This window comes from Ranitomeya imitator, chromosome 1 (genome assembly GCF_032444005.1).
Source record: "Ranitomeya imitator isolate aRanImi1 chromosome 1, aRanImi1.pri, whole genome shotgun sequence".
Taxonomy (NCBI): domain Eukaryota; kingdom Metazoa; phylum Chordata; class Amphibia; order Anura; family Dendrobatidae; genus Ranitomeya; species Ranitomeya imitator.
This window is the reverse complement of record NC_091282.1, coordinates 811,118,905-811,143,304: the sequence shown is the minus strand read 5'-3', so window position 1 is coordinate 811,143,304 and position 24,400 is coordinate 811,118,905. Positions and strand designations below refer to the sequence as shown.

Below are 24,400 nucleotides of genomic sequence, written 5' to 3'. Positions count from 1 at the left end.
ACTCTCACAAGTTTCTTCTGCGACCAAACTATGCAACAGGTTATGGATCCAGCACAGAAGACAAAAAGGACTTGGTGAATGCAAAAGAATACTTCCGAGCAATTCTCACCAAACAAGTAACACAAATAAGTTAAAGATGAGCAGCAGTTCAGAGCTGAGACTCAAATTAGCTGAACAATGAGAACTATCAGTTATGGAAGTTCAAAGTGGAGATGTTATTGTCTGAAGATGATTTATGGGAGGTAATCACTACAGACAGACCCAATGATAATAATCAGACATGGGATAAGAAAAACAGAAAAGCTAGAGCTACTCTCAGCTTATATGTGGAGGATGATCAGTTAATCCACATAAGGAATGAGAATGCAGCAAAGGGAATGTGGGAAGCATTGAGAAAGCTACACGAAAGATCCAGCTTTAATCACAAACTATTCCTACTAAGAAACTTTACAAGATGAGATTAAGTGCAAGGAAAGACATGCAGAAGCATATAAACTCCATGATGGAGGTAGTAACACAGCTGAGATCAGTCGGTGAAGACATTAAAGAAAGCCATATAGCAGCAATATTATTGTGCAGTTTACAAGATTCATACACTGCTCTGATGAATGCACTAGAGACAAGACCTGAAGGAGACATTACACTAAAGTTTGTAAAGACCAGACTTACAGTTGAATATCATAGAAGGAAAGAGGAAAGAAATATTCCACTAAAAGGGATAGTGAAAATGCTCTTAAAGCGACAGAAAAGAGGCCCCATAATACAGAAACAAGAGAATGTTTCAGATGTAAGAAAAAGGGACTTTTAAAGAAAGACTGTGCTATATGAAAAGCAGAACAACAAAAGTTACACTAAATCTACTATATAATTGTCTAAGGGTCACTTCCGTCTGTCTGTCTGTCGCGGATATTCATTGGTCGTGGCCTCTGTCTGTCATGGAAATCCAAGTCGCTGATTGATTGTGGTAAAAAGGCCCACGACCATTGCCACGACCAATCAGTGACGGCCATAGTCTGGCAGCGAAATGGCCGCTGCTTTACTGCCCTGCAGTCAGCGCTGAGGGCTCACACAGGGTTAATGCCAGTGTTAGCGGACCACGGTGTAACGCACTCCGTTAACACAGCTATTAACCCTGTGTGACCAACTTTTTTACTATTGATGCTGCATATGCAGCATCAATAGTAAAAAGATCTAATGTTACAAATAATAATAATAATAATAATAAAAAAAGGTTATTCTCACCTTCCGACATCACGCTGTCCTTGGCAGTGCAAGCGGCAAGTTCCGGTGCCAAGGATGCTATGCGAGAAGGACCTGCCATGATGTCACGGTCATGTGACCGCGACGTCATCACAGGTCCTGCGCTCATACCAACCCTGGGACCGGAAGCTGCCGCGTGCACCGCACACAGACGGCAGGACTTATAGGGGCCTTCGGAAGGTGAGTATATGTTTATTTTTTATTTTAAGTCTTTTTAACCACGCATATAGTACCCACATTGCTATATACTACGTGGGCTGTGTTACATACTGCGTGGGCTCTGTTATATACTACATCTCTGCTATATACTATGTAGCTGGGCAATATACAACGTTACTGTGCAATATACAACATGGCTGTGCAATATACTACATGCTCTGTGTTATATACTATGTAGCTGTGCAATATATTACTGTATGTGGCTGTGTCAGTTCTGTTATATACTACGTCGACTGTGCAATATACTACGTGGCTCTGTTATATACTACGTGGCTGTGCAATATACTACGTAGCTATGCAATATACTACCTGCCTCTACAATATACTATGTGGCTATGTTATATACTACGTGGCTCTGCTATATACTACATCGCTGACCAATATACTACATAGCTGTGCAATACACTACATAGCTGTGCAATACACTACGTGACTGTATTATATACTACGTGGCTGTGCAATATACTACGTGCCTGTATTATATACTACGTGGCTCTACAATATACTACATGGCTATGTTATATACTACGTGGCTCTGCTATATACTACGTGGCTGACCAATATACTACATACCTGTGCAATACACTATGTGGCTATGTTATTTACTACGTGGCTGTGTTACATACTACGTAGCTCTGCTATATACTATGTAGCTCTATTATATACTACGTAGCTATGTTAGATACTACGTCGGTTGTGTTATATACTGTGCAATATAGTACGTAGCCTGTGCTGTATACTACCTACATATTCTAGAATACCCGATACGTTAGAATCGGGCCCCCATCTAGTGGAGAATAAACAGAAAATAAAAAGCACAATTTCTAACCTACATGCAGATCACTGGAATGGTACATTTAAAGTAACCGATAAAGAGTCATCGTCAGGCTGGTTTATTGACTCAGAAGCAACAAATCACATGACTAGTGATAAAAGCTTCTTTACAGAACTTGATGAAAATAAGAAGGAAGCAATTTATCTTGCAGATGGGAGTTAAATAACCGCAGAAGGTATTGGACAAGGAATGCTAATCTGTCCTGACAGATTTGGGAATAATTAAAAATTACTAGTAAAGGATGTGTTATATGTTCCAAGACTAGAAATAGGATTGTTATCAGTAAAGCGTATGACAACCAAAGGACTTAATGTAAAATTCAAAGATGATAATTGTACAATCCTAGCAGAAGATAAGGTAATAATTAATGTCAAAGCAGTTGAACAATTATATCGTCTAGACACATTAAATGAACAGATGAAGTTATGTACACATGATCACAAGAATTGTATTCACGTGTGGCATAGACGTCTAGGACACAGACATCCTGGCAGTATAATGGCATTATAAATGAAGAATTTGACAAAAAACCTATTGATATCTGATTGCTCAATTACCGTAAAATGTGAATGTTGTATAAAATCTAAAGCTACAAAAGTATCTATACCTAAAGAGAGTGAGACAAAAAGCACAAGACCACTTGACTTGGTACACACTGATGTATGTGGACCCATGAAAGTGACCATGTCAGGAGGTAATAGATATATGGTGACCTTCATAGATGACTACTCAAGATACACAGTATCACGTACTTGATAAAGAGCAAAAGTGAAGTTTTTGAAAAATTAGAAGACTATGTAACAAAGTCAAATAACAAGTTTCAGAGGAAGTCAATCATCATCAGAAGTGATAATGGAGGTAAATTTACAGGACACCAAATAGAAAACTACTTAAGACAGAATGGAATACAGCATCAAAAGACTGTTCTATACACACCTGAACAGAACGGGGTAGCAGAAAGAAAAAACAGAACTCTGACTGAAATGATAAGATGTATGCTTACAGACACCAAACTACCAGAGAAATACTGGGGTGAAGTAGCAATGACAGCTACTTATCTGTAAAACAGACTTTTTTCAAGAAAACTGAAAAAAAAACATATGAACTGTGGCAAGGTAAGAAACCAAGTGATATTCATTTAAGTGTTTTTGGTTGCAAAGTTTTTGTGTTTATTTCAGAAGAAAAATGCTCCAAACTTCAAAACAGAGCAATAGAAGGAATATTTGTCGGATATAGTGACAATTGCAAAGGATACAGAATCCTAGATCCCAAGACAGACAGAATCACAGTGAGTAACAGTATAACATTCATTGACAATCTAAATGATGACATAATGACATCACTGGAAGCGAAAAATGACAGAAACAACAGTGAGATAACTTGCAAGACCATCTGATGAGAAAGAAGTGGAAATTGATGAAAATCAAAAAAATGAAAGTGAAGAGATACAGCTCCATACAGACACAGAACCAAGATGCTCAATATGAGAAAACAAGAGAAGACAACCTCAACGTATCATACAAGGCAAGTACAAATAAAATGTATGAACCTACATCTTGGGAGGACATACCGTATCTCAACTTTCAGAAGAAGAGGCCAACAAATGGATAAAGGATGCAGAGACAGAAATAAAATCCATGCATGATTCAAAGACATGGACACTGATAGAACTACCAAAAGAAAAAAAGGCTATAGGATGTAAATGGTTTTTTAAAGTAAAATACCAAGCAGGCGGCACAGCTGATCGATACCGAGCAAGACTCATAGCTAAAGGCTATTCTCAGAAATATGGAGAAGACTATGATGAGACATTTGCTCCAGTTGTCAAACACACCACAATCAGAACTTTGTTTGCAGTTGCAGCAATAAAACAAATGCAGTTGAAACATTTGAATGTAAAGGCAGCCATTTCTGAATGGAGATTTAACAGAAGACATTTGCATGGACAACCCCAGGATTCAAGGATGAAAGGAAAGCAAACATGGTTTGCAAGCTAAGGAAAAGTATATATATATTGTTTAAAACAAGCTGCTGTGATAAAATCACAGAAGTACTCATAAATGAACATTTTCAAAGAGGCAAAGTGGATCCTTGTCTATATACAAAGAGACTGACAGACAGGTGGATCTATGTGCTGGTATATGTGGACGATATTTTAGTTTGTTTTAAAAAAAGAAAGGGATGAAGCGGAGACAGTGAAAACTTTGGATCAACACTTCGAGATCAAAGATCTGGGAAATGTGAAACAGTACCTAGGAATACAGATAGAAAGAGAAGACAGGAGTCTTCTTAATTAAAATCACGATTCAAGACATAATCAAAAAATTTGGATTGAAAGATGCAAAACGAGTAAAGTCTCCAATGGAAACCAACTATCTAAAGGAAATAAATAGTGAACAGAATCTGTTACCGAATAATGAACAATACAGAAAGGCAATGGGAAAATGTTTATACCTTGCGACTGTTACAAGGCCAGACATTGCAGCAGCAGTAGGAATTTTCAGCAGGAAGGTGTCAAAGCCAAACAAAATGGATCGGAATGCAGTGAAGAGAGTAATCCATTATTTGAAAGGGACTAGCAGTATTAAACTGAAACTACCTGCAAGTGAGAAATGCATTTTAACCGGATACATTGATGCAGACTGGTCTGGACATCCAATTGACAGGAAATCTACCAGCGGCTATCTTTTCTTGCTTTCAGGCAGACCAATTAGTTGGACTAGTAAGAAACAATCTATAGTAACACTGTCGTCGATAGAAGCAGAATATGTCACCGCAGCACATGACAGTCAAGAAGTTCTATGACTAAGACAACTGCTAACAGACTTAGGACACCAACAATTGGGACCAACAAAGATGTATGAGGACAATCAAGGATGTCTAGTTCTTACTCAAGATGGAAAGAGTTAATCCAAGAACTAAACACATTGATGTGAAGTTTCACTTCTTGAGAGACCACCAGGAACAAGGAATCCTAAATTTGGAGTGCTGCTCAACTGAAGATATGACAGCAGATATTTTCACAAAGGCATGCTGAAAGACATCAGAGATTGATGAAGAAATTAGACTTAACTGAATAAGTCCTTATTATTGAGAAAGGGTGTTGGCAGATATAAAACAGATACAGACTTATTTGTGTGCAGGAGGAGTTTACACTTTTCTGACAGTAGATGCGATGGTGTTACTGTTATATGCTTAGTTGAATGAAATGCATATACTTATTATACTTTGGTTTTATTTTCTCTGGTAAAAGGTCTTTCAAACTTCCTGTTATGCTGTATTAAGAAGCTGATGCGTGTACCTCATGTTCTGTGAAGATAAAAGTTATACCCTATATAATCTACTCTCACAAGTTTCTTCTGTGACCAAACTATGCAACACCTCTGTGCCACAGGCCGGGCTTACCCTGGAGGGGCGTAACTAAGTGAAAACCGGGTATTCACTAGAGCCTCTGATAGTGAAGATAGGCTGGGCTACCAATAATCACCAGGTGCCACTCGATGGTCTGCAGCAGCTGTCAGAGGAGCGGGTACAAGATACAGGGGGATGAGAAAAAGCATAGTTCAAACAGTCCGAGGTTGAGGCAGGCAGCACGGATTCACTATTCATGGCCAGAATCAGGAATGGAGAGGCCAAACAGAGGGGCTAAACAGGCCAGGTCAATAACGGGAGACAGGGTGCAGAGATATGCATAAACCAGGTACTAGCAGACTTACTGACTAGGAACCAACATTCAGACAAGGAGTGGTGGGAGGAGCTGCCCATATATATCCTGCTTGCAAGGGATAGGCCAGGGAATCTAATCCCCACAGAACATAGCAGAGTTAAATTCCTGTAGAGACTGTCTACTCCTCCCTGAAGCCAAATGGAAACAGCATACAGATGCAGAAGTACTGAGGAGTGCTGCAAGAGACAAACTCAGTGAGGCAGCCTGATACAAGGAGAAGCAGTGCAGTGCCCATGGTGAGTAGTTTGGCGGTGAGGAAGCATGCAAGTTACCGCCGTGACCTATAGGATAAATGAGATGGTGTCATCATTTAAAATGACTAGGATGCCATGCAAGCATTGTCAGATATTGTGGCTCTATAATTACTGAAAATCATATAACATTTGTCTAGGTTGGTGGATGTCGGGGGTCAGAAATCTGAGAGAAAGAAGTGGATTCATTGCTTTGAAAAAGTGAATTGTCTTATCTATTTGGCTTCACTAAGTGAATACGATCAGCAGCTAGAGGAGAGCAGTCAAGAGGTAAGAAATTAATATATTATAGATTCTAAAAGAGGAGTGATTCAGAAGTAATGCGATATCATGTCTGGCATCATATGTACTTAGATTTCTGATATGTCAAGTATCTAATTACTGACAGGAGCTTTAATACTCTGTTTCTCTCTTCCCTAAAACTTTACTTTTATTTAAACAATAGAGATCTGCTCCCCTGAAGTTACAAATTAAATCTTAGTAGTTAAATCAAGTTAGGCCAAATATACACACCCATGTTTCAAAGAGATGCATGCAGATGCAATGCAGATGGCATCCGTGTGCTGTCTGTGTTCATTCACATCTTGGACATGGACTTATTCATTGAGATGTATGAGTTTAGGCCATAAACTGGACCATTATTGCACACATGTCTCTTTTTTTTGCGGACTATTGACTTACAACAAACCTATTGACTTCAACAGATTTTTGAAAAGAGCCATATGTTAGAATGTGTCCTAGTGCTACCTGGCAAAAAAATCTGTGGCAAACGTAAAAAAATAAATGGTGTATGAGTGCGGCCTAGTAAAGTGCATTTTCTTAATCCAGATTCTGATCATTTTTTTAAATTGTCTTTTAGCGCAGTTTCACATGGTCATGACATACTGTATGTCTACATTTGATCATCTGTGCTATCTCTGTAACACCTCTTTCTACTGAAAGAGCAACACCTTGATCTTCTGAGCCACGCTCTGATCATTCATCACTTGGCATTAATAATAATAATAATCTTTATTTATATAGCGCCAACATATTCCGCAGCGCTTTACAGTTTAACAATTTCAAACACAACAGTCATAAGTAACAATGTTAACAGTGGAGTACAATAAGCAAGGCAAATAGATGCTGTTGTCCATGTGCTGAGGCAATAATGAAAAGACTATAAGGCTTCCATAAACACTAGATCAAAGTCACCTGAACGCAACAATATTGACATTTTTCATTTTTATCTGTCAGTTTAATGTGTATAGGGACCCCAATTCTTCCTGAACAGATAATGTTGGGGAAGATAAGGACTTGTCATGTCTGATTTTGGTCTGCCTATCCTTTATTCTCAGTAAGATAAACCACCAACAAAGGAGTCTGACAGGGTCCCTGTCATAAGGAACAAAGGACCTCTCATCACTGCAAACTATCCTGTGTATGCAGAAGTCATCAGATACTGTATACCGTATTTTGTGGATTATAAGACACACCGGATTATAAATGCACCCCAAATTTTTAGGAGAAAAATGGGGAAAAAAACTTTTTACTAAAATGGTGGTGCTTCTTATAATACATGCATCTTATTGCTTCCCAGGGGTGGTGGCTGCGGTGAATCGGGGTCCAGGGTCATTGCTAGAGGAGGCAAGAATGGAGCATTGCTACATGCCGCAGGCTAGGATGAGGGGGTGTGAGCCGCTGCAGGTGTTCGGTGGTGTGGGGACTCTGCCAACATTTTGTGAAAACGCAGAGCCCCACACTTACATGGTATACTATGCAGTGGACTCTAGGAAAATGGCTGCTGGGGTGGCGCATGCGCAGATGGAGATTTCTGCACCAAGATCTCAGGAGAAGAGGCTGGTGTCCAGGGTTGCTGAGTGGAGATGAAAAAGATCCCACTCTAATGAGCACCTCATCACATTGAAACAGTCCCTCACTACTTTCAAGTTCATGGTCACTGCAGCAAAACAAACTTAGGCTGCTGTCACACTAGCAGTATTTGGTCAGTATTTTACATCAGTATTTGTAAGCCAAAACCAGGAGTAGAACAATTAGAGGAAAAGTATAATAGAAACATATGCACCACTTCTGCATTTATCACCCATTCGGGTTTTGGCAAACAAATACTGGTGTAAAATACTAACCAAATACTGCTAGTGTGACGGCAGCCTTACTTTTCAACTCTTATAGTCTTCCTGTCTCACAATCTCACAACCCTAAACAGCTATTCAATGCTTTCAATACTCTCTTTTGTCCCCCAGCGCCTCCTCCCTCTACTCTCATCTCAGCTGAAGACTTTGTCTCATTCTTCAAACATAAGATCGATAACATCAGAGAAAGCTTTGGCCTTAAGCCCCTACAACTGCTTCTCCTTTCAGTATGGCCATTATGAGCGCCCATTCACTTCCCCATTCATGCCATTGTACCTGGATTTTAAGGTTTTAATTGTTATTCAATAAAGGTTATATATATTGATGTGACTCCATGACTGCTTTGGTGTTTTTTTGATTGGTATATACTAATTGCAGTTGGCCCCTAATGGTCTTTATATGCATGTACCCTATAACACATATTATTAGTGTTTTATTAAATTTGATTTGATTTCTTACACTTAACATGCTTGCTACAATTTGGTTATATTTCCTTCTCCAAAACCAGCTTCTACACCATTGCAGAAGATCAACGTTCTTCTTTACTCTCCAAATCACACCTCACCACCTGTGAACTTGACCCGATCCAATTCCATCTCATCCCAACCTCACCACAGTCTTCATCTCAACCTTAACCCACCTCTTCAACCAATCACTAACAACTGGTGTCCTCTTCTCATGCTTTAAACATGCATTAATCACACCCATCCTCAAAAATCCCTCCCTTGACCCATCCTCTCTGTCTAGCGATGGCCCCATATCACTTCTCCCCTACGCCTCAAAACTACAAGAACAACACGTCCATTTTGAACTGTCCTCCCACCTGTCCTCCTGCTCCTTCTTCAACCACTTACAATCTTGACTACGACTGCACCATTCCACTGAAACTGCCCTGAGTAAAGTCACCAATGACCTACTAACTGACAAATCCAAGCTACACTACTCTGTCCTCCTGGACCTGTCATCAGCCTTCAACACAGTGGACCATTCCCTTTTACTGCAGATTCTCTCATCTCTTGGCATCACAGACTTGGCCATTTCTTGGATCTCCCCATAACTAACAGACCCTGTGGTTAAGTCCTAGATCTCCTACTCTTCTAAATCTATACATTCGGCCTGGGACAGGTCATAGTGTCACACAGCTTTCTTTATCAACTCTATACTGAAGACACACAGATCTGCCCCTCTGGATTCAATATCACCTCCAAACTAAACAGAATCCCACAATGTCTTTCTGCTATGTCATCTTTCTTCTCTGCTAGATTTCTAAAACTTAACATGGCTAAAACAGAATTCATCATCTTTCTACCGTCTCACTCACCCCCCAACAGACCTATCCATCAAAGTCAATGATTTCCAACTTTCCCAAGTCCAGCAAGCTCGATGCCTTGGGGTAATCCTTGACTCTGGTCTCTCCTTCAAACCACACAACCAAGCACTTTTCACTTCCTGACGACTCCAGCTCAAAAATATCTCCCGGATCTGCGCATTCCTCAACCAAGACTCTGCAAAGACACTAGTGCATGCCCTCATCATCTCGACTACTGCAACCTCCTGCTTTGTGACCTTCCCTCTAACACTCTCACATCCATCCAGTCTATCCTAAACTCCGCTGCCCAACTAATCCACCTATCCCCACGGTATTACCCAGCCTCTTCTCTCTGTCAATCCCTTCACTGGCCCCCCATTTACAGAGACTCTAGTTCAAAGCCCTAACCTTGGCATACAAATCCTTCCACAACCTGTGTTAGGGGTCAAGTTCCTGCCTCTGCACAGGGGGAATCTCGGGCCATCTCCGCTGCGGTCTCCCATTCTTCTCCTGCCGCAGTGGAGCCTGCTCAGCGAAGACGTCGATCCCAGCGTCTCGCTCAGTCTGACTCTGTGCTAAGAGTTACTGCTGCATTTCCTGCTTCTGCCATTGAAGTCAGTGCTGGGCAGCGGCGAGCGGACTAAGTCCTGCTTTTCACATTCTGAGCATGCCCAGAGTAAGATCTCTCAGTGGAGATCGAGGGTCAAATGATCAGATACTGCAGCTAAGGTCCTTGTAGGTGCTAGGACTAAATCCTGCTTTGCACTCTGAGCATGCCCAGGGCAAGATCTCTCAGTGGAGATCTGGGGTCACATGCTCAGGTACTGCAGCTCTCCATTGGTCCTTCTTTGAAAGGTCCTAAATGTGCTGCAACTATTTAAGGCTTGCATGGCCGCACGGCCATGCGCTAGTATCAATTCATATATGTGCTTTGCGCCAGTGTGGTTATGTATGAGTGTGTTCAGGGATCCGGCTGAAATAAGCCCCTAGAATACCGGCTTCTCCGGTGAGGAGATTGCATGTTGCATAACCACTGACTGCTATCAGCTTGGCAGTAAGCTTGTGCTCCTGTGAGGCTAACAGGGCGCAGTGCTTCCCTTTCACAGCTACTCTGTGGAGTAATAGAGCTAGCCTATACCGCCTTACAGTGCCGCCATTCGCTAGCAGCAGGTTCCTCCTGCACGGTGGACCCCGGGCTACAAACGCACCATTTATAATAAACATCTCTATTTTCTCGGTGCGTTCCGCTAGCCCTAACAGTATACTAGCGCCAGTGTCTGGCTAGTAAATGGCGGACGATCAGCGTTTACAGCGGTACATCCAGCAGGTGGAGGGTAGGTTGGCGGCTCTCGAGCGCACAACCTCAGCTGTGGATGTTACCGCAGTCGCTGTTCAGGCTGCAAGTGTAGCTGCAGCCAGTTTGTCCTCTGCCACCCCTGCTCCGACTTTATCCCGTCTCCCACTTCCAGACAAGTTTGCTGGTGACAGTAAGCAATGTCGGGGATTCGTGAGTCAGTGCTCCATACATCTTGAGCTTCTGGCTGCACGTTTTCCTATGGAACGGGCGAAAGTGGGATTTATTTTATCCCTTTTGTCGGGCAGGGCGTTGGAGTGGGCAACGCCGCTATGGGAGCGCAATGATCGTGTGGTGCAGAGTGCTCCTCTCTTCCAGGACGCTCTGAAACAGGTCTTTTTGGGACCTCGTGTCACCCACGATACCACGCTCCAATTGTTGACAACAACCCAGGGTTCGTCCATGGTCAGCCAGTTCGCCGTCCAATTCCGGACTCTGGTCTCGGAGCTGGAGTGGCCGGATAAAGTCCTTTTTCCGGTGTTCTGGAGAGGACTGGCAGACCATGTGAAGGACGCCTTGGCCACCAGGGAGATTCCCGCCACACTGGAGGAGCTTATTTCTATATCTACCCGCATCGACCTCCGTTTTAACGAGCGGAGGTTGGAGCGGGCCCAGTGTAGGCAGAGGTTTCGACTGGCTCCCACCTTTGCCAGACCTCTAGAATCTTCCGTTCTGGTGTCCGACTCCCATGAGACCATGGAGGTTTCTCGAGCGGGACCTAAGTCTCGGACCGCTCGAGTACCCATGGTTTGCAGAAATTGCCAACAAGAGGGACATTATGCCAATAAATGTCCACGGCGGTTGGGTAAACGATCGCGTCTAGTAACCGTTGGAGGAGGTTCTCTAGACACAGTGGCATTTTCCTCCAAGCTATCCTTCAAGGGGACAATCATATTAGGCTCTTACTCTCTAACAGTCGAGCTTTGTGTGGACTCTGGAGCAGAGGGGAATTTCATGTCCTCTGCTTTTGCTCTTCGCCATGCAATACCTCTGGTGATGCGCGCCAAACCGGTGACTGTTAGAGTAGTGAACGGGTCAACACTTCCATCTCAGATCACACACCAGACTGTCCCTTTCACGTTAGTTATGTCCCCATCCCACCAGGAGATAATTTCCCTTTTTGTCCTTCCCGAGGGAATGGATGAGATTCTGCTGGTAATACCCTGGCTCCGTTTCCACTCCCCACATATTGAGTGGTCCTCTGGGAGGATATTGGGTTGGAGTGAGTCCTGTAAGGGCAGATGTGTGAAAGAGTGCGTTCAGGTTTCCACCACTGAGATACCCGCAGATCTCTCTTCTCTTCCCAAATACTATTGGTCCTATGCAGACGTCTTCTCCAAAAAGGCTGCGGAGACCCTTCCGCCTCACCACCCCTATGACTGTCCTATAGATCTCTTGCCTGGAGCAGAACCTCCTCGGGGACGTGTCTATCCCCTCTCTCTTCCGGAAATGGAGGCCATGTCCCAATACATCCAGGAGAATTTGGCAAGAGGGTTCATTAGGAAGTCAGTGTCACCAGCAGGGGCAGGGTTCTTCTTCGTGCAGAAGAAGAATGTAGAATTACGTCCTTGCATAGATTACAGGGCTCTTAACGTCATCACCGTTAAGAATAAGTACCCGCTGCCCCTGATTTCTGAGCTTTTTGATAGGCTAAGGGGAGCTATGGTATTTACCAAATTAGATCTGCGGGGTGCTTATAACCTGATTCGCATCCATGAGGGGGACGAATGGAAGACGGCGTTTAACACTAGAGATGGGCACTATGAGTATCTGGTGATGCCCTTCAGGCTCTGTAATGCCCATCCGTTTTCCAAGACTTTGTCAACGACATCTTCTGGGATATGCTTTCCATCTCGGTTGTAGTCTATCTGGATGATATTCTCATCTTTTCTCCAGATATTGACTCCCACCGGAGAGATGTTGGCAGAGTCTTCGACCTCTTACGGGCAAATTCTCTGTATGCAAAGTTGGAGAAGTGTATGTTTGAGCAGGAGTCTTTACTTTCCTGGGCTATATCATCTCCGCCCAGGGATTCTGCCAAACTACAGGCTGTGATGGACTGGCAAGAACCCCATTCTTTTAAAGCGGTGCAGCGCTTTATGGGGTTCATTAATTATTACCGCCAGTTCATTCCCCACTTCCCAACTTTGGTAGCTCCCTTGGTAGCCCTCACCAAGAAGGGAGCAAATCCCAAATTGTGGTCTGAAGAGGTCTCCTGGGCCTTTTCTTCTTTTAAGTCCCGTTTTGCTAGCGCTCCCATCCTACATCGTCCCGATGTTGATAAGCCGTTCATAATGGAGGTGGATGCCTCTTCCGTTGGTGCAGGAGCAGTCCTCTTCCAAAAGGATGCTCAAGGTCGGAAGCATCCGTGCTTCTTCTTCTCCAAGACCTTCACACCTGCGGAGAGGAATTATTCCATTGGGGACAGGGAGTTGCTAGCGATGAAGCTGGCTTTCTCGGAATGGAGACATCTCTTGGAGGGGGCTCGTTTTCCCTTTCAAGTCTTCATGGACCACAAAAATTTGTTATATCTGCAAACAGCCCAGCGGCTAAATTCTCGCCAGGCCAGATGGTCCTTGTTCTTCTCCCAGTTCCACTTCACCCTTCATTATCTCACTGGGGAGAAGAACATTCATGCTGACGCTCTCTCTCACTCTGTTGTGTCATCTGAGGAGGAGGAGGGGGAGCCTCGGCTTATTGTCCCTTCAGAAAGCCTGAGAACCGTAGCGCCGGTTTCACTAGAGTCTGTGCCTCCGGGCAAGACTTTTGTGCCCATTAATTTGCGACCGGAGGTTCTCTCTTGGGCTCATTTGTCCAGGGTGGGTGGACACTTTGGGACAAAGAGGACATCTGAGCTGCTGGCGAGGACGTACTGGTGGCCACATATGGTCCAGGATGTCAGAGATTATATTCAGGCATGTGTCTCCTGTGCCAAAAATAAATCTCCTCGTCAAAGGCCAGCTGGGTTACTCTATCCCTTGCCGGTGGCAGACAGGCCCTGGGAGATGGTCGGGATGGACTTTGTTGTGGGTTGACCCAAGTCTCGCGGCTGTACCATCATTTGGGTCATCACCGATCATTTCTCAAAAATGGTGCATTTGGTGCCGCTACCACGGTTACCTTCTGCACGGGCCTTGGCAGCGTTGTTCATAAAACACATCTTCCGCCTACATGGTATGCCAGACAAAATTGTCAGTGACCGGGGTCCCCAGTTTGCGTCTCGGTTCTGGAGAGAGCTTTGTCGTCTTCTCAGCATTGAGTTAAATCTCTCTTCCGCATATCATCCCGAGACGAATGGGTTGGTAGAGAGGGCCAACCAGACCTTGGTCACATACCTGCGACATTTTGTTTCAGCCAGGCAGGATGACTGGGCATCCTTGCTATCGTGGGCAGAGTTTGCACTGAACAACGCCGTAGCCGGCTCCACTGGACAAACCACATTCCTCCTCAACTATGGTCAACATCCGCGGGTACCTGTGCCTATGCCCGTGTCTTCCGCCGACTTCAGGGTGGCAGACTGGGCTGTGGAGGCATGGGATATTTGGGACCGCACTCAGGATGCCATTCGGCCTCCAAGGAGAGAATGAGGTCCTCCGCCGATGCACATCGGCGCCCCGCTCTGACCTTTGCTCCTGGTGACTTGGTGTGGCTCTCCGCCCGTAACATCAGGCTGCGAGTTGAGTCCACTAAGTTTGCTCCTCGCTACTTGGGCCCCTTCAAGGTCCTCGAACAGGTTAATCCTGTGGTCTATCATTTGGCCCTTCCGCCACGCCTGCGTATCACCGACACCTTTCATGTGTCCCTCTTGAAACCCGTATATATGTCCTGGTTTTCCGAGTCATCTGCTGGGACATCGGGTTCGTCTACGGACGATTACGAGGTAAACGCTATTTTGGGGTGCAAGGTGGTACGTGGCAAACATTTTTATTTGGTGGACTGGAAGGATTATGGTCCTGAGGACAGGTCCTGGGAGCCTGCTGAGCACATTCCGGCTCTGCAGCTGATTGCTACCTTTGAACGTAGCAAGGCCCAAGGAGGGGAGGCCCTAGGAGGGGAGGTAATGTTAGGGATCGAGTTCCTGCCTCTGCACAGGGGGAATCTCGGGCCATCTCCGCTGCGGTCTCCCATTCTTCTCCTGCCACAGTGGAGCATGCTCAGCGGAGACGTCGATCCCAGCGTCTCGCTCAGTCTGACTCTGTGCTAAGAGTTACTGCTGCATTTCCTGCTTCTGCCATTGAAGTCAGTGCTGGGCAGAGGCGAGCGGACGCTTCTGGGGCTAAGTCCTGCTTTTCACATTCTGAGCATGCCCAGAGTAAGATCTCTCAGTGGAGATTGAGGGTCACATGATCAGATACTGCAGCTAAGTTCCTTGTAGGTGCTAGGACTAAATCCTGCTTTGCACTCTGAGCATGCCCAGGGCAAGATCTCTCAGTGGAGATCTGGGGTCACATGCTCAGGTACTGCAGCTCTCCATTGGTCCTTCTTTGAAAGTTCCTAAACATGCTGCAGCTATTTAAGGCTCGCATGGCCGCATGGCCATGCGCTAGTATCAATTCATATATGTGCTTTGCACCAGTGTGGTTATGTATGACTGTGTTCAGGGACCCGGCTGAAATAAGCCCCTAGAATACCGGCACCTCCGGTGAGGAGATTGTATGAGTGTGTTCAGGGACCCGGCTGAAATAAGCCCCTAGAATACCGGCTTCTCCGGTGAGGAGATTGCATGTTGCATAACCACTGACTGCTATCAGCTTGGCAGTAAGCTTGTGCTCCTGTGAGGCTAACAGGGCGCAGTGCTTCCCTTTCACAGCTACTCTGTGGAGTAACAGAGCTAGCCTATACCGCCTTACAGTGCCGCCATTCGCTAGCAGCAGGTTCTTCCTGCACGGTGGACCCCAGGCTGCGAACGCACCATTTATAATAAACATCTCTATTTTCTCGGTGCGTTCCGCTAGCCCTAACAACCTGTCTCCTCCATACTGTACATCTGTGACCTAGTGTCCCGGCACTTACCTGCACATAATCTCTGATCTTCACAAGATCTTCCTCACTACTCCCATTTTATCTCTTCCCGCAATCGCAAAAAAGATTTTACCCATGCACTCTTGAACTCTCTACCCCAACATACAGTGGAGGAAATAAGCATTTGACCCATGCTGATTTTGTAACTTTGCCCACTAACAAAGACATGGACAGACTATAATTTTAAGGGTAGGTTAATTTTAACATTGAGAGATGCAATATCAAAAATAAAATCCAGAAAATTACATTGCATAAATTATATAAATTTATTTGCATTTTGCAATGAGAAATAAGTATTTGATCCACTACCAACCATTAAGAGTTCTGGCTCCTACAGACCAGTTAGATGCTCCTAATCAACTTGATACCTACATTAAAGACAGCTGTCCTACATAGTCACCTTTTATCAAAGACTCCTGTCCACAGACTCAATTAATCAGTCAGACTCTAACCTCTACGACATGGGAAAGACCAAATAGCTTTATAAGGATGTCGGGGACAAGATCATAGACCTGCACAAACCTGGCATGGGCTACAAAACCATAAGTAATACGCAGGGTGCGAAGGAGACAACTGTTGGTGCAATAGTAAGAAAATGGAAGAAATACAAAATGACTGTCAACCAATATCGATCTAGGGCTTCATGCAAAATCTCACTTCGTGGGGTATCCTTGATCATGAAGTAGGTGAGAGATCAGCCTAAAACTGCATGGGGGAACTTGTTTCTGATCTCAAGGCAGCTGGGACCATAGTCACCAAGAAAACCATTGGGAACACATGATAGAATGTTCATGACTTTGTCAGTGGGAAAACTTACAAAATTAGTGAGGGATCAAATACTTATTTCCCCCACTGTATCAGACTCTTGCCTACTGTACCTTCAAAAGTACCCTAAAGACTTACCTTTTCCGACAAGCCTATAATCTCTTGTAGATTGAGAGCACTCGCAGGCAGTGTCATCTCTCCTCCTCTACCAGTTGGTGACTGGTTTTGTTCAAGATTATTGTATTTGTTTTTGTTGTTTATATCCCTTATCACATGTAAAGCACCATAGAATAAATGGTGCTATATTAATAAATAATAATAATATTACCACCACATATTGACCAAGTAATACCTTTGACAGAATCACTGGTGAAGTTGGATCGCCCCCAGACACAGGGCCACATGTTACTCGGTACCGGTCCTTTCTGTCTCAGTTCTGGGGTTGTCACGGTGGCTGGACCCGGTCTGTAACCCTGCTAAGGTGCGTCCAATAAAGGGTGATAGGAGTCTGTCAAGGTTTCGTGACGCCACCTGTGGTGTTCGGTCAGGATGACCGACGCTGCTTGGGGTCCGCTGGGGTGATGGAATGGCAGTTAGATGGTATACCTTCCAACAGGTGAAGTATGTCCCCAGGGCTTCCCAGTGATGTAGATGGCGATGGTGTGAGGTGCAGACAATAACGAGGACACAAAGTTGCAGTCTCTTTACCTCTTTACTGAAGACTTCAGGATCCGCAATCCAGAGCACGTTTAACAGGGCTTTCTGAGACCGGCCGGTCCGATGGACACATCCAGAGTTCCCTTTGCAGGTGGAAATCAGTGCCTACCACTAGCGCTTGTGTGATGTAGTGCTACCTTGCTGAGCATTCGGAATAGTCCTCACAACTTCTGTTCTCGTTCGTTCGTTCTTTCTAGTTCTTTCTAATTCTTTCTCTCTCTCTTGTTCCAGATGTTACTAGTTTCTCGTCCCCCAGATATATTATGGCTAGGACGCACCCATATGACGGGAAGGCTCAGAGCTCTTCCGGGACTCTAGAGACGCCCCTCTCCACGCGTTGCCCCCTATGTCTTCGTAGGAAATTTAAGGTAGACAGCCAACCTATAATTAACTGTCCTACGGAGTTCGAAGTAAGGCATAGAGTCAGTTACTTCCGCGGTGTTCCGGCCACCGGCTACGCGCCTCAGTAGGATGTTGCCTCCGTCTCACGGCACGACTCCTACTGGTTCTCCTTTGTGCTTGATCTCGTTTCTCACTGTTCCACAATACCCTTACCTTCGTGTCTCTTTCTTAGGATACCGCTGCAAGGTAGTGCAGGCGCAGTTCCATAACGTTCTGCTCTGTTCGCTAGGTACCTGCCAGGTTCCCGCGCCCGACAGGGACCCCCCTGTGTCTTCTCCCTGCAACACCCCCTGCCACGGGATGTTGCCTGAATCCAACCCAGTCAGCTTCTGACTAACTTCCTACCCGACCCCCAGTTTTACCAGTGTGAGGAGTGGCCCAATAAATAAAGCCTTTTTCTCCCCCTAGTGGCCGGAGTGTGATGTGTAATGTGTGCTGGTGATACCTGGTCAGTAGAATTCCTTCAGTGCCATCAGACGTATCATCACTCCCCTTAGCGGCAGAGTGTCATACTGCAACGACCAGATCTCTGGGGCGCTGCAAAGTCATGAAGGGGAGATACGTGTCACTGCACATGATGGCATCAGTGATGTAGAACCAGATTAGTTTCCTCCAGCACACTACGTGTTGAGAGGATTAAAGTTAGAGTTATGTTATGGACTAGTTTTAGTGGACCCCCATAGAGCAGGCGGGAAGGAGGTCCACCGTATCTCCACATGCAGAGTCCTGACAGGACCTGTGTGATGTCAGGATCATGTGATCAGTCACATGGTCTGGCCCTAAATAGCTGAACTCCAGGGTTAGTCTGGGTTGTTGAGGGCCAAGAGAGCACTCCAGGAGAGTGTGTATGCACATAGTGCTTGTGTAAGGACATTGTTAGCCCTGAGTGGGCTGCCCCCCCCATTAGTTGCAAGGACTGCACAAAGTGCTACCCTTTTGTTTTTGCTGTTTTTGCCCAGAGGGCCGTGTTTATCTTTGTGCTTAAAACCTTGGTTTATGCTGTACTAAATGAACCATCTGCACCCTTAAAGGCACAGTGTTCCATTTACTACCTACATGTGCAGCCGAGTGAGCTGATCTACCACATACCACATATGAGGGAGAAATACCAATGCACAATGATAAGAACACATATTACCACCACATAGTGACCGAATAGTACCACATATATGGGAGAAGTACCACCACAGCATGACCAGACCATATATTACCATCACATAGTGACAGAATAATATCGCATACCAGGGACAAATACCGCCATACCACATATTAATACCACATACAAGGGAGAAATATCACTGCACAATGACCAGAACATATATTAAATCCATATAGTGACCGAATAGTGCAGTATTCATTAATAAAAACTACAATAATAACACAAATATCACTAGTGATGTTATGCAGAGGAGCTCTGTATATAGTACATAGCCAATACAGTGATCACTTGTGACATTATATTGATTGATTTGTAACATAGATGTGATGGTTGCACGGAATTTTTTGTCCTTCGCTGCAATCTACTCACCATTATTATAATATATGTTTCATTTAATGCAGCTGTAATTTCCCACCATGGCCCCCTATCTCTGTAACTGCTTCTATGTTGTATCCTCATATCTTTTTGTTTCTGTTAACTGCAATTTTGGCAGAATCGTGGATCAGAGCTGGAGAGAGGAGTCTCCGGCTACCTCTATCCTCTATCTTCTACTTTACCCTTATCCCTTCATCTTCCCTAGACCCCTCTGTTTCATCATTTGTCAAAGTACTGTCAAAAAACTACTAAAAAGTTTGTCCATTGCATTTTCCTTCCTGGGATGGATAGGGAGTAAGCTATCTATCATTGATTGTACAGAGATTTGTGGTCACATCCTTCAGACTCATCTCACCTATGTACATTGTTGGCAGAAAATGCTCTGCATGTAACATGTAGTGTATAGTGTATGTGTACAGTTAATAAAATGATGACCAGTGACATACACAGGAGCTGTGTATAATATATAATGTTATTGTGCAGGTACAATGACTTACAATTAACGTTTATGGTTGAAGTAATTCATCTTCACTTTTCTTCTACAACCGGCTCAGACCACTATCACTTCTTCTAGTCAGGACTCATCTCTGTAGAAAGTAACATCCAAACTGGACCTCACTTCTGTTCCCCCCATGGAATCAGTATCCTCAAAAGTATAGTATTATTACAGCAGTACAGGACTGTCACTAGGAATTTCAGAGCTGCATACTGGGAAAATTTTCGGCCCCCTTTAGACTCTGCCCAAGCTTCAGTTCCACCTCCACGCCTCAAACCTTCAACAGTCTCACCACCCACTCCTAGAAAAACTACACTTCTGCACCACATCGTCACCAATCACACATTAAGAATTCTCATTGAACACTATATCAGATACATAGCCATCAGATTTAATTTTGCACAAAATATTTTTAAGCCTGCCACCACGACAAGGTAGACTCTTTTGGTAGAGCCCTACTCTAACTTATTAAACATTTGTTAAAATGACCAATACTTTTTTTTAGGTATATTTTTATTTTTTCTTCTGTAAGGAAATCCGTCACATACATTTTTTAAAATGGCCAATACTACTACATACAAGGGACAAATACCATCACACCATGGCCGGATCACATGGTGACCGAATAATATCAAATATAAGGGAGAAATACTGCCACACAATGGCCAGACCACTTATTCCAACCACATAGTAACCAAATAATACCACACACAAGAGAGAAATACTGCCACACCATGACCAGAAAGAAAACCGAAAGGGGTAAGTAAGGTCTGATAGGTAAAAAAACAAAAAAGAAAATTGTTATTAGTCATCATAGTTACAGATAATTATAATGAAAGATCAGTCTAAGGGAAAAGAGATACATCCTCTATTTCCCTTCATAGCAGCAGAGGTTGGCACCCTATAAGGAACATAGTGGCGCCCCCGCTCCACGTTGAATCAACCTATCTGGCCATAAAAAAGATTACCTCACCAAGCAATCACCAACACCTGTTTAAAGTGCTTAAGTGCAATACAAAATCTCAGAAACCTGACACTGACATCTATAGGGGATAGCTCAGTGAGTGGTGATTATTTATTCTCAAGAGGGCAGAGCAAAGTACGCCTGCGCCGGAGCCGTGGCTGAAGATCAGAAGAGGACGTCTTGTAATGAAGATGGGAGGCGCCGCAGCGGACCGGAGACGCCCATCCGACCTGACCAGCAGCGGGACCGGCCTTGGGTGAGTATAATATAACGTCTTTTTCTCCTCTTTCAGGTAACATCGGGGGCTTATCTACAGCATTACAGAATGCTGCAGATAAGCCCCTGATGCCGGTGGGCTTACCTCACCCGCGATTTTCGGGGTGACAGGTTCCCTTTAAAGACAAGTAATAAAAGCTAAATTTTATAGGTTCTGTTTTCTTTTGTTGGGTTTTTTTCCGTCACACCATGACCAGACCACATATTGCCACCACAGTGACTGAATAATACCACATACAAGGAACAATTACTGCCACATCGTGACCAGATCACATATTACCACCACATAGTGACCGAATATTACAATACTGGTCATTAATAAAAAAACACACAATACTAATATTACCATAAGTGCCATTATAAACAGTAGCTCTGTACATAGTATACAGTGTATTATTATTATTATACATTTTTTATAGCGCCATTTATTCCATGGTGCTTTACATGTGAAAAAAGGGGGGCAAATATAGACAAATACAATAAACATGAGCAAAAAACATTGCACTAACAGGTACAGAAGGACCCTGCCCACGAGGGCTCAGTCAGCAGGGGATGGGTGAGGATACACAGGAGAGAGTAGAGCTGGTTGTGTGGTGGTTCAGTAGGTTGAGAATCACTGCAAGCTGTAGGCTTGTTGGAAGAGGTGAGTCTTCAGGTTCTTTTTGATGGTTTTTATGGTAGGCGAGAGTCTGATGTGTTGGGGTACAGAGTTCCAGAGTATGGAGGAAACACAGGAGAAGTCCTGGATGCGGTTGTGGGAAGAAGAAATAAGAGGGGAGTAGAGAAGGAGATCTTGTGAGGATCGAAGGTTGCGTGTAGGTAAGTATCGGGAGACCACATCAGAGATGTATGGAAGAGAATGGTTGTGGATGTCTTGTATGTCATAGTAAGGGTTTTAAACTGGAGTCTCTGGACAACAGGAAGCCAGTGAAGGGCTTGGCATAGGGGAGAGCAGGGCTGCCACTAGAAATTTCGGGGCCCCATACTGGCAAAATTTTCGGGGCCCCCTTGAGACTCCGCCCAGGCTCCACCCCAGCCCCGCCTCCAGGCTCCACCCCTCGAACTGTCCACAGTCCCACCGCTCTCTCTTGGAAAAACTCCACTTCTCACCAATCACACATTAACAGTTCCCATCACCAGATCACATACATAGCAGGCAGCTTTTGTTTTGGCCAAAAGATTTTTTAAGCCGCCACCATAACACGGTAGACACTTTTGGCCGGGCCCTACTCTACTGTAACCTATTAAATATTTGTTAAAATATGCAATCCAATTTAGGTATATTTTTATTTATTTTTCAATTTTTAAAATGACCAATAATATCACATAGAAGGAACAAATACCACAACACCATGACCAGATGACATATTACCACCACAGTGATCGAATAATATCACATACAAGGAACAAATACCACAACACCATGACCAGACCACATATTACCACTACAGTGATCGAATAATATCACATACAAGGAACAAATACCACAACACCATGTCCAGACCACATATTACCAACACATAGTGACTGAATACTACAATTCTGATCAGTAATTTAAAAAAAAGCACCATACTATCACCATAAGTGCCATTATACACAGGAGATCTGTACTTAGTATGCAGTGTCTGTGTACAGATAATATAGTGATCACTAGTGAAATTATACACAGGAGCTCTCTATACAGTGTATAGTGTCAGTGTATAGGTAACACACTGACTCACCAGTGACGTCTCTAGGTGAAGTCCTTCATCTTTCATCCAGCACAGACCGCCATCATTTCATCCAGCCAGGACTTCTCTCTGCAGGAAATAACACAGTTATCTCGAGCTCCGCTTGCAGAACACATTACTTAATTTTTCACAACTTCTACATTACACCACATGAAGAAGGCGACATAGTATCACTCTATACAGTAACAGGACCGCCCCCCATTTAAAACAGTATACTCAAAAAATAAAATAAATACATCACTGCAGTAATAATATCCCTAAATTAGCCCCTATGGTATTAATAATATCCCCCAGCCTGGCCCCGTGTGTCTCATTCCTGGCGTCAGCCAGATGTTCTCCCATCCTGCCCTCATGAGTATCCATTCTGCCCCATATGATCTCCCCATCCTGCCCCATATGATCGCCCCATGTGATCTCTCCATCCTGCCCCATCTGTCTCCATCATATCCATCCTGCCCCATGATCCTGCACGATCTGTCTCCAATTCTGCCCCCAGTGTCTCCAATCATGCCCCATGTCTCCATTCTGCCCCCATGTCTCTAACCATGCCCCCATGTCTGCAATCCTGACACTTGTCTCCAATCATGCCCCCTGTGTCTCCATTCTGCCCCATCTGTCTCCAATCCTGCCCCATCTGTCTCCAGTCATGCCCCCATGTCTTTCATCCTGCCCCGTGTCTCCAATCATGCCCCGTATCTCCATTCTGCCCCGTGTCTCGCATTCTGCCCCAATGTCCAGCATTCTGCCCCTGGGTCTCACAGTCTTCCCCTGTGTCCAGCATTCTGCCCCTGTCACTGTGTCCAGCATTCTGCCCCTGTCACTGTGTCCAGCATTTCTGCCCCACTGTGTCCAGCATTCTGCCCCACTGTCTCCAGCATTCTGCCCCACTGTCTCCAACATTCTGCCCCACTGTGTGTCCAGCATTCTGCCCCACTGTGTGTCCAGCATTCTACCCCACTGTGTCCAGCGTTCTGCCCCACTGTGTCTCGCATTCTGCCCCAGTGTCCAGCATTCTGCCCCTGTCACTGTGTCCAGCATTCTGCCCCACTGTGTCCAGCATTTCTGCCCCTGTCACTGTGTCCAGCATTCTGCCCCACTGTCTCCAGCATTCTGCCCCACTGTCTCCAACATTCTGCCCCACTGTGTGTCCAGCATTCTGCCCCACTCTGTGTCCAGCATTCTGCCCCACTGTGTGTCCAGCATTCTGCCCCACTGTGTGTCCAGCATTCTGCCCCACTGTGTGTCCAGCATTCTGTCCCACTGTGTGTCCAGCATTCTGCCCCACTGTGTGTCCAGCATGCTGCCCCACTGTGTGTCCAGCATTCTGCCCCACTGTGTGTCCAGCATTCTGCCCCACTGTGTGTCCAGCATTCTGCCCCACTGTGTGTCCAGCATTCTGCCCCACTG

The 24,400-nt window shown here is 44.7% G+C and overlaps 1 protein-coding gene across 2 annotated transcripts in view; it reads left to right on the top strand.

The window, feature by feature from the left end:
* The window catches only part of LOC138649222 (guanine nucleotide-binding protein subunit alpha-11-like), a 123,629-nt gene that overhangs the window by 78,477 nt on the left and 20,752 nt on the right, over nt 1–24,400 (top strand). For both annotated transcript variants that reach the window (XM_069739443.1, XM_069739434.1), the window contains exon 5: nt 6,433–6,562. In XM_069739443.1, the coding sequence (XP_069595544.1) occupies nt 6,433–6,562 (130 nt within the window). The remainder of the gene's footprint in view (nt 1–6,432; nt 6,563–24,400) is intronic.